The sequence below is a fragment of the Platalea leucorodia genome (genome assembly GCF_965183815.1).
Source record: "Platalea leucorodia genome assembly, chromosome: 5".
In the NCBI taxonomy this organism is placed as follows: Eukaryota; Metazoa; Chordata; class Aves; order Pelecaniformes; family Threskiornithidae; genus Platalea; species Platalea leucorodia.
In genome coordinates this window covers 10,923,317-10,939,027 of record NC_138827.1, presented here as the reverse complement: position 1 = coordinate 10,939,027, position 15,711 = coordinate 10,923,317, and the positions used below count along the sequence as shown (strand labels likewise).

The 15,711-nt window shown below is 37.7% G+C and overlaps 1 protein-coding gene across 1 annotated transcript; it reads left to right on the top strand.

The window, feature by feature from the left end:
• Positions 1-833: 833 nt before the first annotated feature.
• Positions 834-3,554, top strand: LOC309590891 (parvalbumin, thymic; the record flags this gene model as incomplete). Its single annotated transcript, XM_082312464.1, has 4 exons — positions 834-894; positions 1,713-1,845; positions 2,113-2,222; positions 3,529-3,554. The coding sequence occupies 4 exons, from the start codon at positions 834-836 to the stop codon at positions 3,552-3,554; spliced, it is 330 nt and encodes a 109-aa protein (XP_082168590.1).
• Between the last annotated feature and the right edge of the window lie 12,157 nt (positions 3,555-15,711).

The window sequence follows — 15,711 nt, the reverse complement described above, 5'->3', positions numbered from 1 at the left end:
GCAAATGCTGCTGTATCAGAAGAAAGCGCCTCCTCTACTCTTCTAGGAATGAATATTAAGTCTCAATACCTTTGCTCTAAGCACATCAATATACTCAAATGCCAAAATCTGGATAAAAATCTGGTTTATTATCACCTACATGGAATTAAAAAGAAAAAAAAACACTACATACTTAAGAAAACTTTTTTATAAAGCTACCATGAAATGTCGTCTTTCAATGATGCAGCAGCCCAGCAAGCCAAATATATAGTGTCGCTACATTTATTGTTGCAACTAAACAGAGGAGGAACTTACTCTCCAAATTTAGATTTCCTTGAAATGAGTAAAACTGTTATTACTTATTCTACACTATTATTTGCATTCTTTGAAAAGATCACTACATTTATTGATAGTAATACTAGATTTTTAAAATTCCCATTACATTTATTCCAGATATAGTTCTTGGGGACATACTGAGCCTTATCTTTTATGTATGCTGTAAAAATATGCCAATTTTAATTGAGTAATAATCCACCTCCAGGAAAACCCACACAGAAGTCATGAAGTTTTGTGGTGCTAGACACCTTTGATTCGCGCTCCCAGTGCAGTTCAGGCATCAGATCTTCCTGAAGCCCCACACTCCCGCATGCAGAATTCCTCCCTCATTACCCAGCTTTCAGTGGAAGCACCTGCTGCAGACATCTGTTACAGTATGCTCCGCTTACAATTAGATGAATAATGTCTCCCCTATCATATACTGTCACAGCAGCAACTTCAAATAGAGCCATGAAAGAGGTAGAGAAGTCATTTTAATGACTAAGTAGCTCACATTTAATTTATTTTGCAGTTCAACAATGGCCATCACTGACATCCTTTCTGCTAAAGATATTGAATCTGCTCTCTCCAGCTGCCAGGGTAAGGAATGGTCTCTCTGCAGCCAGAAGATGCATATCATTTTTATGTCTTAAGATGACATGCCTATCATTTTCCTCTTAGATTCCTTCCCCGTGAGATCTCTTTCTAGCTACATTACAGTATAGCCCCTTGAATTCAGAAAGTCTCACAAGTGGTTATTTGGTGGGTAACATTCCCCAAAACACAGAGCAGCAGTTAAAGGGCCACAGTTTCAGTTAGGGTTGTCTTAACTCTAAACTCTGTCAATTTTTAAACCTGTTAAAGACTTATATTTAAATAGTTAGCCTTTTCCTTCAAAATGTCAAAAAAGCCTCAGCTTGCAGAATCAAAGAGTCATTTGTGAAGCAATGACCAGCCTCAGTTCTCTTAAGAGTTCCTCGGCAAGATCAAGCCAATTTGCCAAACGGTCAAAGAGCTAGTTTGACTGCGAATGACTGACTGACTGACTTTTCTACCAAATTCTTCACCAAAGTAAGGACTAAGTGAAAATGAAGTAATTATAGGAGTTGGTCTGTAAGCCACAGTAGCACCCTCTAAATATTTATTATTAATTGCATGTGACACATCATTGCATAAATACTGATTTAGCAGAATGCATTGTAGCAGAAAACTTCAAACTGGCTGAAAGGATATATGACCACAGGCATGGAGCGGTCAAAAAGGGAAATGATCCACTATATCTTCTTTTTTGCTACATCGGGGAACAAGAGAAAGAGGAGCAGGCTGATGTTTAAGAAAAGACATACATATTCCCAAGGAACACATACAATAGTAGCAACTTCAAGGGGAAATATTTAAACAACTTCTGTTTCTTCCAGCTGATGATTCCTTCAACTACAAGTCTTTCTTCTCCACGGTTGGTTTATCCAGCAAAACTCCTGATCAGATCAAGAAAGTTTTTGGAATCCTTGATCAGGACAAGAGTGGTTTCATCGAAGAAGAGGAGCTTCAGTAAGTACTGTTCAGCTGCTGTATTTCTTTAAACAACGTAAACCTTTGAACTTGCTTGGTGTCCTAGAAGAATCTTGCTGTTATTTTAAAAATAAAACACAATTCCTTGTCTTTCTTTGATTTTATGTGGATCTCCACAGATAATAAGATCGGGCATTACCTTATGGGATTTTTGGCATGGGTTTAAGAAAAACAGAAATACCAATATGCCAAGGATATTTCAGAGAATAAAACTCAAGCACAGTACTCTACCCTGTTCTATTTCAGGCTGTTTCTGAAGAATTTCTCTTCAAGTGCCAGAGTCCTCACCTCTGCGGAGACCAAGGCTTTTCTGGCTGCAGGGGACACTGATGGTGATGGAAAAATTGGAGTAGAAGGTAAGACTTTTGGAAACTTTTAAAATTTGTGTTTTAAAATGCATGCATTTAGGGCTGCATTTAAACTGTGGCATGAAGAATGCATCCAAGTACTTTGGCCTGGTACTTTCTGCCACAATTTTTGTACTAGCGAATACTCCTTTATTTTCACAGCTTTATTCCCATTTGGTCTCCTGCAGCAACAGCAGATTTAGGCCCAATGTAGAGCCTGTTCTTCCAATCGATAACAACAGCTTTGGGGTTAATTCTGCCGTGTGTCTGATCCATAGACTCATATGCCAGATTTTAACATCCTGAACACCTATTCATTCTTTGAATTTCCATCTTGGCAATGGATGCTCTGCACTTCTGGCCATATGACGCTTTCATTTTTAAACATACTTCCACCTACATAAACTCATTTCTTCATCTACCACTATCAAACATTGGCCAACATCACTGAGTGGTTAATTCAGTAATGTAAAATAAGACTGGTATTGTTTTTCAAGGCTAGAACTGCTGCAATGCAGCACAGAATTTTGTGCTGGAGAATTATCTGATAAGTGCAAATTTCACTGGGCAGTCCTTCAACGAGAAACTAAATCCAATTTCTCAAGAAAACCTCACAGGGATGGCATGAACTGGCCACGGTATTTCTTTTAGAAGTTGCAGCGAAGGAAAATAGGACATTATGCATCATATATTAGAGATGAAGTCACTGAAAACAGGGCTGTCTCAGCTGAACTAGGACAGGTGGCAATAACTCTAACAGACACACGTGCTAATCTTAGCCAGAGTTTGGGAGGAGAGAGAGATACACTGTTGGAGGAATTTGCTTTAGCAGCAGCTTTTGCAGCTTCTGTTTATGAGCCCCAAATAGGGCATTATATTATGCAGATCTTAGCCCTTAACCATTGAATCTCCCATTCTGAAATTACATCACTACTGATATTTTTTCTTTGGAATAACAAAACCAAAAAATCCCTCGTATTGAAAGCTACAGACTCGACCTAATTCACTCTCTGCTTCCTTGGCTATTATCAGAGTTTGTAATGGGTTAAAGATAGTTTACCCTTAAGTCAGGATTTCCCACAAATATGAATTTACAGACACACTCCTCCTCTCTGCACTTACTCTTTTTAAGGAGTGAAAAATCTGTTACGCCCCCAGAATCTCAGTTTAGCAGTAGCTTGTGCAGTGTTATAATAACTTTGGGAGCCCTCCATGGCTAGGAGTTTAAGTCATTTTTATCTATCTTTTCTAAAGATGTTAAAAACCAATTGCATCGAGTTTTATTCCCTGCCTTTCTCATTTTCTTCCTTGACAGAATTCCAATCTCTGGTGAAGGCATAAACAGCGTTAGACCAAAGGCAACCTTGGACTGACTCTTCCAATTACCTCGTCCAACAAGCACTTCGCACTCAGCATGTGTTTGTACATTTTTATATTGTTTCAGGTGTTAACAATTCCCCATACATCAAGTTCACACACAGGATTGCTGAGAAATCTTGCAATGTACAGATTTTTGGTCACATGGTATTGTTACATTTCCATTGTAAAGAAGGCACTTTGTGATTTTTAATCACTCATAATGTTGAAATCGTGGCTGGAAGAGGGGAGGGAAAAAAATTAAAAAAAAAAACCCAAACAACCTGGGGGGAAAAAGCTGCTTTTTAAATTTTGTTTAGGTTTTCCATCCTCATACCTGACCATGCTGATTCACCAAGCACAGTTTTGATGATCTTAAACAATATGACATCTTTTAAGGCTTAATTGTACTTATTTCATTGAGTTTTATTTCTCTTTAATTCTCTGATCCTTGAGAAAAAGCAATGCTAACACGATAGCTAAAAATAATTTATATTAAGTCCCAACCCTGAGAATATGAGAAAAAAATTAAGAGGAGCTGGCACATAGCTCAAAGCATGGAATAAGTTTGTGGGTAATTTTACGAAATTAAGTACTAGGCTACCGCATGTATCATCAGAAAGTGTTTATGGCCTAAAATGTAACTCTCCCTTAAGAAGATTTATCTTTCATGAAATCTAAGGCAGGTGTGAGATAGAGGAGAAGGGTCTAATCCCAACTCTGACACTGTCACAAGTCACAGTCCCCTGACAACATGGGCCACAGGCCTGGAGGTTTTTCTGTGAATCATGAACATGTTGCTTATTATCTCCTAATATGTACAAAACAATAATGCATTGCCACACTTGTGAATTTCTGTGTTTCCTACAGATGAAACAACAGCCAGTCTTGCTGTTTGATTACCTTAAAGCTCTGCTACGTTGCTATATAATGGCCATTACTCAATTCTTTCATTTATTATATGAATAATCATCTATATAATCCATAATATTTGCCATTTTCTTAAGTTTGAAAATTACTAAGAACTAGTCTTTCCTTTGATAAGTGTCTTACAGGATTTAGAGCTAGTTATAGCATTGTCTTCATTAATGGACAAAGTAAATAATGGTCATGGTTAAATGCAGAGCTCAATAGACTGAGTAGATGTTGTGCATTTCTGGCTGAGTGGGTTGGAAATTTCCCCACCAACATTTAGTTGTCTCCTTTCCCATCTACCATGACGTGGTTCCAGCTCACAAGTAGACTGTCATTTTAATACTCCCTGCTGAAACTGGATGATAATTATAACATAATTTGGCAGCTGTTTCGAAGAAGAGCAGAAACAAAGCCTTCTGGAACTTTTATGTAACATTCAATGTTGGCATTTCCATGAATTGCGAGATGATTATGTGAGGCAAGTACAGCTCACTCATACCCAGGCATGTAAGAGAGCTGTTTGGCAGATTTAAGACGGCTAATGCAAAAGAGGAATTCTAGCAATGAGACTCACTGAAGCCTTGGCAGAATTATAATGAATATAAATCCTAATTCTCTCCTCACTGCCTTTGATGTTAAATCTGGGCTTAAATTATAGCTGCTGTTAATTGCAGCACTGAAATATTTTGCATAATGATGAGAGACTTGCTTCCTTTTACCTTATTCATTTTCCTATCTGATGAGGAAAAAACCCAGAGCAATCCAGATCTGCAGCAATATACAGATGTAATATATACATTATCTCTTCACACTGCTGATCACTAAAATATCATGTCAGTAATTCACAAGCAGATGGCACACACAATACCATAAGTGACAGACCTGATACTGCATTCCTTGCACATCTGAAAGTCTCATGTGGAATGCGAGAAATGCAAGACTACATAGTGGCCTATCCTGTATTTCAGAGATGCTACATCACTGCCTTCTGTTGCCACAAGGGGGAATTAAGTACTTCTGAGAATCAGACAATTTTTATCTGTTGCGACTTTACGTAAAACTTAGAGAATTGTGTTTATGAGAAAATCTGTTGTTCTTAAACAGTAACTCGTGGCAAGAAGATGAGTTTTAAATCTTATTAAAACCATCCAGCCATTTCATCAGAAGGAATTACAATAGAACTCCAAGAAGTCCCCAATTTCAAAAAAAGCTCATAGACTGTTCAGCAAAAAACACCTAGTCCCTATTAAGTCTTCTGTTGGCACTAGGATCCACATTTTTAGAGCTAACCAAACCAGAAGAGAATATTTTCCACCTAAAGGAAACAACTTCCAAAAACGTAACATTTTCTTGGAAGGTTCATTTCAATGAATTCAAGTTCAGCCAGTGGCAGGCTACATTTTTTTTAGGGAATAGCACGGAGTGTTCTCTGAACTTGACACTGTCATTGCACTAGAGAAAACCTTTGATTGCAGGATGTCTATGTGGATGCCGTCTGAAGTAGCGAAGAGACAAATGGTGATGTCACAACGTTACCACAATTAAGGTATAGAATCACAGATTAATTCATGCTGCAAAGGATCTCAGGAGGTCTCTGATCCAATCGCTTCCTCAGAAGGCCAACTTGGGGCACATTGCTCCAAGCTGAGTTTGAGTATCTTCAAGGATGGAGTTTCTGTAACCTCTCTGGGCAGTCTAATAAGTAAGGATTAAATCCTCTGCACCAAGCTTTTATGAATGAAGTAAACAAATAAAACACTGCTGAGTACACATTTAAAAACAAAAATCCTGTTAGAAATTGTTTATGCTACATCGAATCAGAAAGGATCTAACAACACCCTGTATTATCACACTGATACCCTGTTCTCAGGTTTAGAGTAAGACCATCCTACTCAGTACACTACTACTTCGTAATTCCCAGGACAAAGGAAATCTTGTTTATATGTTTTACCTTTACTTAAGACAATTAGAGAGCAACCCAAACTGTGAGTGGCAGGTCTGAGTTCCACTGAGCCCAAAGACTGAGTTCTCAGACACACCTCAGTCCCCTCATTACCCTGTATGAGCAGTTTAATCTCTAATCCTCCCAATACTTGTGCAAGAAAGACATACATACTATGATCTCTTTAAGTGGGAATTAAACCTAAAGAAATTGATTATCCTACACAAGCTCTTAGAAAAAGGATATGGAGTACCAGGGTGTTGAACCCAGTATCCCAAACCCACCCTAGTGCTCTAGCCACTGAATCCACCATCTCTCTTAAACCAAAATTTTGGGTTGTCCTGATAAAGGAGCAGAATCATGCATTAGGTAAAATCTCCTGGTATTAAGTGGAAGCCTGCTGCCTTCTAACTTCATGTTCCTTTGGAAATCCCAACCTAGAGCCATTTGTAAACTTCAGATTCAATTTCAGCTCTCCAACTGTTCGAAATCTCAGAGTCATCTTCTAACAAGTAAGACAGCACAGAAAGGGCAAGGGGATGTCAGGACATTCATTGCACACATAGACTGGTAAAGTTTCTTCTTTGAGTTAGCAGCCAGCCCATGTGGAAAATCTTTGATTCAGCATCATCGGAGGCGCCTAGAGTTCTTCACACAAACAGTGTGGGCAGAGGGGGCCAAGGCTGGATTCATTGCCTGGAATGGGTTACTGAAATAGATACATCTTGATTAAATCCCTGAACAGACATGTACCTAACATTTTCATGCTTAATTGTTCATGTATTTTAAAACATTTTAATAAGTGGATGCTGTGGAATATGAACTAATTTAAAGTGTTCACGTTTTATGAAATTTAATTTCCATATTGCTTTTGCTTGCAAGCACAGAAACACACCATTACATTGGTATGGACTTTCTGGTACACTTTCTGTACCGAAGACCTATAGAGCACACTATCTAGCAGCTGGGATATGGCTGCTTCATAACTTTTGATTTGCTTACAGCACGTCCTACAATCATGAAAACAAGAAATTCAGAGTTTTTGTATATCAGGTTCCAGAAAAGAAAATCAGATCACCACATCGGTTACAGTTTGAGAAGAAGGTACCCCTAGACAACACCTGCAGTTACAGAGATATGATTGACCCTAAGTTCAAAGGGGAACTTATGTCAAAGTAGAATATGCAAATACTTGACTCAAGGGGAACCACATCAGTATCATCACAACTAGAGATCAATCAGCTGGTACTTCCCAGATACTAACTTTCTGCTCTAACTCCCAGGCTTCCAGAACAAACTGATCTTGTATTTGCAATGATCTCCCTAACAGACTGTAATATTTACCCAGCATAAAAACAAACACAGTAAAACCTGGTTTTGTTAGACAAACGAAATAACCTGTTCTTCCTAATCACCATTAAAGGTAAGTCCTCTGGAATTATTTCTGAGTTTTCAACTTAGTCTGTTTATATTCTAGTCTTTTGAGTGATTTGGTAGACTAGACTTTTTTTTTTCTTTAATATCTGTTCCTTCCTCTTCTCTTGCTTGCCCACGAACGCCCACCTGTTAACCTGTTCTCATTCTCAGTTCCTTGGTTTTCTCTCACCCTAAGTAGTCCCAGAGAGATTTCACAGCTGAACTTGACTGTCTTTGATGCCATCTACAGGCAAGCTCTGGTTTGCCACAGAAATACTCAAAAACTTTTATCGATAAATGCTTTGTAATCTCAGTGTGGTCTTCTCACAAGGATTATTTCTTGAATGTTCAGTAATTCCAACGCAGTTATCAGAACCTCTCTGATCCCAGGCCATACTCTCAATTATTTCCTAGGAATCTGAAACAAAGGCAAAGCTAGATTCCCAAATGGAAAGACTGGATCATTTAGTTTATATATTCACCAGTTCAGGATAAAATGCCTTTAAAAGTAACTTGCTCCATTGATCTTATATAGCCCAGAAAACTTTGCTTTCACAATGTTCAATTTACCACACTGAATGGGTTTAGAATAATATAATTAGCACTTCTCCTAAGCATTCTTCTCTTGAAGAAATGATCAAGGGAAACTAAGACGTGCAAGATGAGGTTTTTTGTCTGTATTTTCATGTCTATAATTTTTGAAAGAAAAGACAGCAGCTTTATGTTATATTGACCGAGTGTTAGGCTTTATTTTAAATGTAAGGGCATTACTCAAATATTATTTAAATCTACAATGATACTCTGTGCACGTTTATGTATGTGTGGGTGTGAAATGTTCTCCCAATGGCTTTTTACACCAGTGGCCAATTTCAGCCATTCTCGAGGCCACTAAGTTCCAAGAGATTTCATAAGACAGCCAAGCAGAAGATCCTATTAATAACCAGTAAGAGAAAAGCTGCAGCTTGAGCTTAGTTACTGTTTGAATCCTTACAGAAGTTTAATTTTTCAGTACAGAAAGAAAGAACAAAATATCACAGATTTCACTGCTCAGTTTCACTCCCTACCACTAACTGACGCATACTGCTGTGTGCTGCTGAACCACTGACAACCTGCATTCTATAAATGGACACATTTATTATGATGATTTAAAATGCAATGAATTAATACTGAGCAAATGTCTTCAATATTAGACTTTTATAGTCTAAAGTACATATTTCAGTAACTGGGTAACCAAAGCTTATAAATCAGCTTATTAAAAATACCTTGGGCTGATTTAAAATTAAAAGTTTTATCTGTGAGATTCTACTTATATGTCAGATATATCTATTACTAATGTATCAGTATTAGTATTATTTGGAGACTATTAGGGCAATTGCAGGAGTCATGTTCCATGGGTAATTCCTATCAGGATTGGGCCCTTAAAAGTCAAAGTCCACCATGAAGATGTCCATTTGTTGCTATCATTAAGCAATTAAAAAAATTTGTATTTTTTCATTCACAGATCAAAAATCATTCACTCGACTAAAAACAGGTGCAAGCTGAGAGGATTTACTTTGTATGGCACTAAACCTTATATATTGTTTAAATCACCATGCACATTCCTTTGGGATATAAATATCAATCTGATTAGCTAGCAGGTCTTGTCAGCCACAGTAACTTACCCCCTGGGGTATCTGAGCCATCACGTGGCTCTAGGACTTCTGTAAAAGGTTGAGAGGACTTAACTAAGGTCTATATAAGTCATTATCTCTGTCATTTGAAAATAATTAAGTCAAGAGGACTGTGCAGATCTTTTACCTTACAGTTTTTTCTGTTCTTGGCTTGGGGAAAACTAAGTGGCAAGGTGAGTTCATTCCTTCCTCTGGAGCTTTTGAAGACATCACAATAATCCACACAAAAAATGCATGGAAATAACCAAAGATCCCCAAATGCCATGCAGTTCTATAAATATGTTTGGTTTTGTCCTCAGCTTGTGCACTTGAAGACTTAACTAGAGAGAACAGCAAGCCAGGTGTACTCCATGTATCTGAACTAAAGGATGGAACAGTTGGCTCCTGCAGGGCAGCTCCCCTGGTTTGCCCTGGGACCTAGGTTGCAACTGCCCCACTAATCAAACCTGGCTGTCCTCATGAGGCAGCATCAAAGGCTGATAGAGCAAGATCAAGATGAACTCTACCCAATACTATTTTTCATTTTACAGTAGCTTTGACACGGCTCCTTCTGGTATCCTGACAGAAGCTGAAGTTGCTGCTGGCCTACAGAGCTGTCACGGTAACATTTATGGTTTACATTTGGCTTTTCAGTTTATCTATCAAATTCCTTTGTCCTCACTACACCAACATCCCAATTCCAATGGAAACAGAAAAAGCTGAAAGGATGAACTAGACAGCTGATAATGTTGATTTCCTCTCCAGGGTACATGGTAAGATGTTCTTGTCATGACTGTTTGCTAATTAGCATTAATACAGCTTTCATTGTTTTATCAAAAAGAGACAAAGGAGGCAAGGTAATGGAACAGATGCAAGTTTTAATCTTTGCCAGCCAAGGTACAGACACCCATCATCACTTGTACATTGTAGCAATATGAAGTATGAAAAAATCCAGAGGCTGAAATCCTGTTTTTTTCAGAGAATAATAATAAAACTCCTGCTGATTTCAATACAAGCACAATATTTTTTCATCTACAGAGATTTTTTTCAGGACTGGAACCTAAACTGATATATTTACAAAATTTGAGTATAATTTCACTGCTTTTTACTATTGAACTATGGTACAATGTGACACTTAAATGCTTAAATGCACTTCCTTTGTCTTAGGTATCTATTATTATGAGTATACAATGTGCTACCTTTAAGGAATGATTATCAGAGGAAGTATCATTAGTTTCCCATTTTAACTCTAAAAATTAAGTATTTTTTTGACTGTGCGATTACAAAATGTGGTCCCATTTTATTATTATTCTATTTCTTTTTCAGAGTTTCAAGCTTTGGTCAAATCTTAACAAGCAGTCAAGATAAAGAACAAGATACCTGTGCCATAAACAATCTTTCCTATCACAAGCCTACTACTTATTTACACATTTTGTACCCTGGAAGGTCATGAACAATTGCTGGCCAGTGATTTCATATTGCTGGAAAACATTTGAAGTAGTGCAAGTACTACTTAAAACATGTTCCCCAGTGTTTTAAGCAGAAGGTCTTTATACCACGGGGAGACTGAATTGGAATCCACTCTACTCATCTGAATTTGGGGTATTAAAGATACTGGTGAAAATACTAAGAGAAGGAGAAATTAAAAGCATCTCTGTGGGCCATTTAATTTTCAATGTTTGCATAAATACCTAGCACCTGTTGTAAAAAACTAGAATTCATAAAATGTCCAAGTGTAAAACCTGGTTATGGTAACCGGTAGCAGTGTTACTTAATCAAGAGGTGTATTTAATGCTCCATGCGTTTTTACGTCATTCTTTATGCAACTGATCATGTTTCATACACTCATTAAATGGCAGGACTTAGCACTAATTAAGCTGTCAATTTTAATATAAGATCAACTGAATCCAAGATGAATCTAGATTACTGAAACAGCAATACATTCCAAATTCTCCAAGGAATCACTCACCTTCCTGCCCACCTGATGGCACTGTTGTTCCACTTACAAGAAGTTAAAACAGTATTCTATCTGCCTGAATCAATTCAAGTCTGAACGCTTCTAGTATCCCACCTGCCCACTTCTGTTGATAACACAGTTTTGCCAGATTAAATAATCTCTGAACACAGAATGCTAACATTTTGTTTTCCAAAGGAGGGGACTCCATGCCTCAGATCTTGGGAGCAGGACGGAGGTCTCAGCAAAGGCCTGTGGTGCTAGTTTGCAGTTGGGGAATAAATACCTTTTGCTGGGTGCACTTTGCACACTGAATGCCCTTTAGTGCCATCCACATGGCACTAAATATCCAGCATATCAGCTGTACTTGGCAAGCTGCACACCATGGCACAGAGATGCAAAGGAGCAAGACATGGGTCTGCCTGCACAGGAGTCAGGAGCCCAGAGTTCCCCTCTCTGTCAGTATGAGACTTGAAGGTCTGCACACAGAGAGCCAGAGCAGAGACTTGGTAGCCTTTAATCATATCAACATGATTCATGCTAATATGAGTTCTTGCAAGATCAATGTAAAGAATATTAATTGTTAGCACAATTCTAAGTCATTTATTCTGCATGGAAGTCTAATTAGAGAAGATGTGTTTCTACAACCCTCACAAATGCAACTGAAGGCAAAGGGAGCTGTGTTTTGGATAATTTTGAAAAATCAAGACCCTGGTGCTCCATAATGGCAAACTGGGGCATGTTGCCCCAATAATGAATGTTCTGCTGCTTTTCTCCATCTCAAAACTGAGGATAACATAATGCCCACATCTCACAGGGTTGTAAAAATAAATGCATAAATGTTTGTGAGGAAAGTATAATAAAATGAAGAGCACCATAAAAAAAAATTGCTAAGAAATTAATCTTTTTTTCTTTACAGACAGATTGAAATAGCAAGCCAGAAATAAGGAACGAGGAGAATGAAAAATTCTGAACAGTTGCTCATTAACTGAAGTCCATCCAGCTTGTGCACTGCCTAAGTTAGGGCTCTGGCTGAAAAGTAAGAGTGTGATGATGCCGTGGTTTTGTCATAATACAAACACACACAGCAATCAAATTAGGTTACAAAAATGAACTAATTGCTAACAGTACCTAACTAGGCACTATGGTGTATGGGTTTTTTTAGGCTTACAAATATGATAAAAATAAACAGACACACAAACAGCCTTTTAAAAAATCTAGATGGCTTTAACCATCCAGAACACTATACTTCCAACATGATACTTACTCCTATGTACTCTTTTCAAAAAATTTGGAACTCTTGAAAAAGTCTGTTCTTGGGCATTAATCTTGCAAAAACCTGTACAACGACTGTCTCGTACTGTGTTTGTTGGAGCTATTTAAGAAGATGTTTCAGTATTTGCAGATCAAAAATCTTCATTTCAAAATTATCTGCTAATGTTATAGTGGTTCTGATGCATAACATATTTATGATAAGACATTACGGAGAAGGAAGGAAACATCAATACAATGTTGGGGAAATCATCATGTTGCACAAATTTAAAGCAATCTAGAGGATTTTAATGAATACTCAATAATGTGTTCGTGCCTTGTACGTTAGCCAAAAATATACTTCCATTAACTCTAATGAATGAATCAGGCCTTAATATTGTAGAATTTTTCTTAACAGTGAAAAAAGAACTATCCATCAAATTCACATTTATGACTCCCAATGTCATCTCAGGAGAGCAATAAACAAAGGAAATTTTGAGGAATTAGTAAGTGCAGTCTGATTGCAGGGCTAAAAGCTCTCATTATTGTCAGAAAATGCTATGTATGTCAGCTGATATTATATTTTCACCATGTAATCTGGGTCACCTGAAGATCTTCAAGCATCGTACCAATATTAATGGCTAAACAAGAGAGAAAGGCACAGACAGCTCAGATAACTTTTGAGTTAGCAGGCAGCTCCTTTGTTTAACCACACTTACTTCCACACTGATTAGCCCGCTAGGTCTACAAATCTAAGACAATTTCACCACTTACCATTCCATTAAGAACAGTAAAAAATTAATGACAAGGTAAGTCTGATATCAGCTTCAGTGATCACTCCAGAAAGTTAAGAAGAGCTGGTGACTAGAGACGTTTTTAGACCTTTCCTTCTTTCAGTATTACCACTAAGCAGATTGGTGGAGAAAATGCTGTTTTCTGTCTACAAGAATACACTTTCTTTTCCTCCCTGTCTCTCACTCACACAGGCTGTCAGGTACTGTGAAATTTCTGTAACTGCTCATCATGTGCTTTAAGAAAGCTCTTCAAATTGTGCCTGTAAGGCCACAGCTGGAAAGACTGCTGCATGATCGTAAACGTACATTCCCACACAGCTCCCTTAAAGTGAAGAACACTCTTCTGGAATCATAAATGTGGAGGTCTGAGACCATGGTCTGTATTCTGCAAATGTTTCTATCCAACCCTTTCCACCAGAGTCCCTAAATATGTGGCTGCCTATTGTCAAAGGAATTTTGTCACATGCTTTATGCGTTACAAGCGCTTGTCTGAATCTAGACACCTGCTTCTCTTTTATTTAGAAGGCCATTTCTGTTAAATAAGTGACTTTTGATAATTACTTATGATAAGGTTAACTCTAATTGTAGGGTATTTTTACTTCATACCTCACTAAGGGTTATACATCCTCCTACTGCTGAAATTAATGGCAGAAATCCCACTGACATCAATGAGGACAGGCAGTGAATACGGAAATAGTTGGAACCACTTCAGTGCTATTATTTGCTTTATTTCACCATGGCTTCTTACACTGTGGGTCATAGTGAAATACAGCCATGCGTAAAAAGCCTTTGGTAACAGTATAGTACCACTGTACATATCTTTTACATGTCACAAAAGGCAGCATCCAGATTATTTCACTGCCTCCAACCTTAAGGCACAGTTATTCTTGAAATACACAGAAAACCTGAACAATTTAGACTTTTACAGATCACCCCATCTGACACTGTCTATGATGCTGACAGCAGACAGAAACATCTTAGATAATTACATTTAGGGTCAGAGACATAAAATTGTGTTACTGAGTCACAGAAGCACTTGCAAGTGCATTTAAAAAACACCTAACATATCAAATGCTAGCAGAGATCTTCCAGGGCAGCTTTTTAAGTGAAAAAATATCCTGATTAGAACAATCTCTATGAATTAGTCACGCTATTTATCAGTTATGTTAGTCTATTCTGCTATCATTTTCAAACAGAAATCAATCTCATTTACACAGAATTATAAGGACGTAATTTAAACAAGGGAAACTACACAAGACATTTCTCCCAACGTGAGAGAAATACCTGTCTTTGTTTAGCTCCAGACCCACTGTGCTGCAGGATGTATCTTGTATCTTGGATTCTACAGTCCAGATCTTTGCTTAGTGCTCTGGGTAATATCCTCTACTTGCTGCAGGGAAAGAAAGCTTTGTCACTGAGGCTTCCAAGGCCTGGATTTCACCCTTCATTGTAATAATGCACAGTACCAAAAAAGTCCAATACTAAACCATGTTCTTAAACTTCTCTGTTAAATATGGTAAAAGACTATGGCCCAAGCAACCATTCAAATCGGATTCTGTAATTATTTCTATATTATTAAAGCCTTAAGATACAACTTGAAGTGGCCAGATATAACTCACTTTGTTGTAAAGGCCCGTTTCAGGTATATTCACACTAAGATTCTCTGCCATCACCATTGAGACATCAACATTAATGATCAACTACATCATAGGTTACTGAGTATCTATTTTAGTTACTTCCAAACTCATTACAAAGGCAGAATCTGTTATCCAGGATCATGATACAATTGTTCTGGCCCTAACACAACCAGGGCTGAAAGATGGAGTCGTATGGGTTTTAGAACAGCTGCTACAGCATCTCTTTACACTATTGTAGTTGGTCTCAGGTTAACACCTCTCCTCTGATCTCACCTGAGACAACTGCTGATGTTTCTTTTGCATCTGCTTGAAGTCATGTCTTTGGTTGGTTGCCACTGCTAATTAACTCTGTACTTTATACCAAACAGAACACAAAGAGTACAAGACTAGTCCACAACCTGTCAATCATTTACCAAAACACAACTTTCCTCTGCTTATTAGAGAAGCAAATGGTACTTGATTTGAAAACAGTTGGTTTAAATGTTTAGATTACTAGCAAGAACTTATCAATATGAATGTGCTGTATTTCTCAGAACTACACCTTCAAGTTTAATTCTGGAAGTCTGAAACAAAAAAAAAAACGT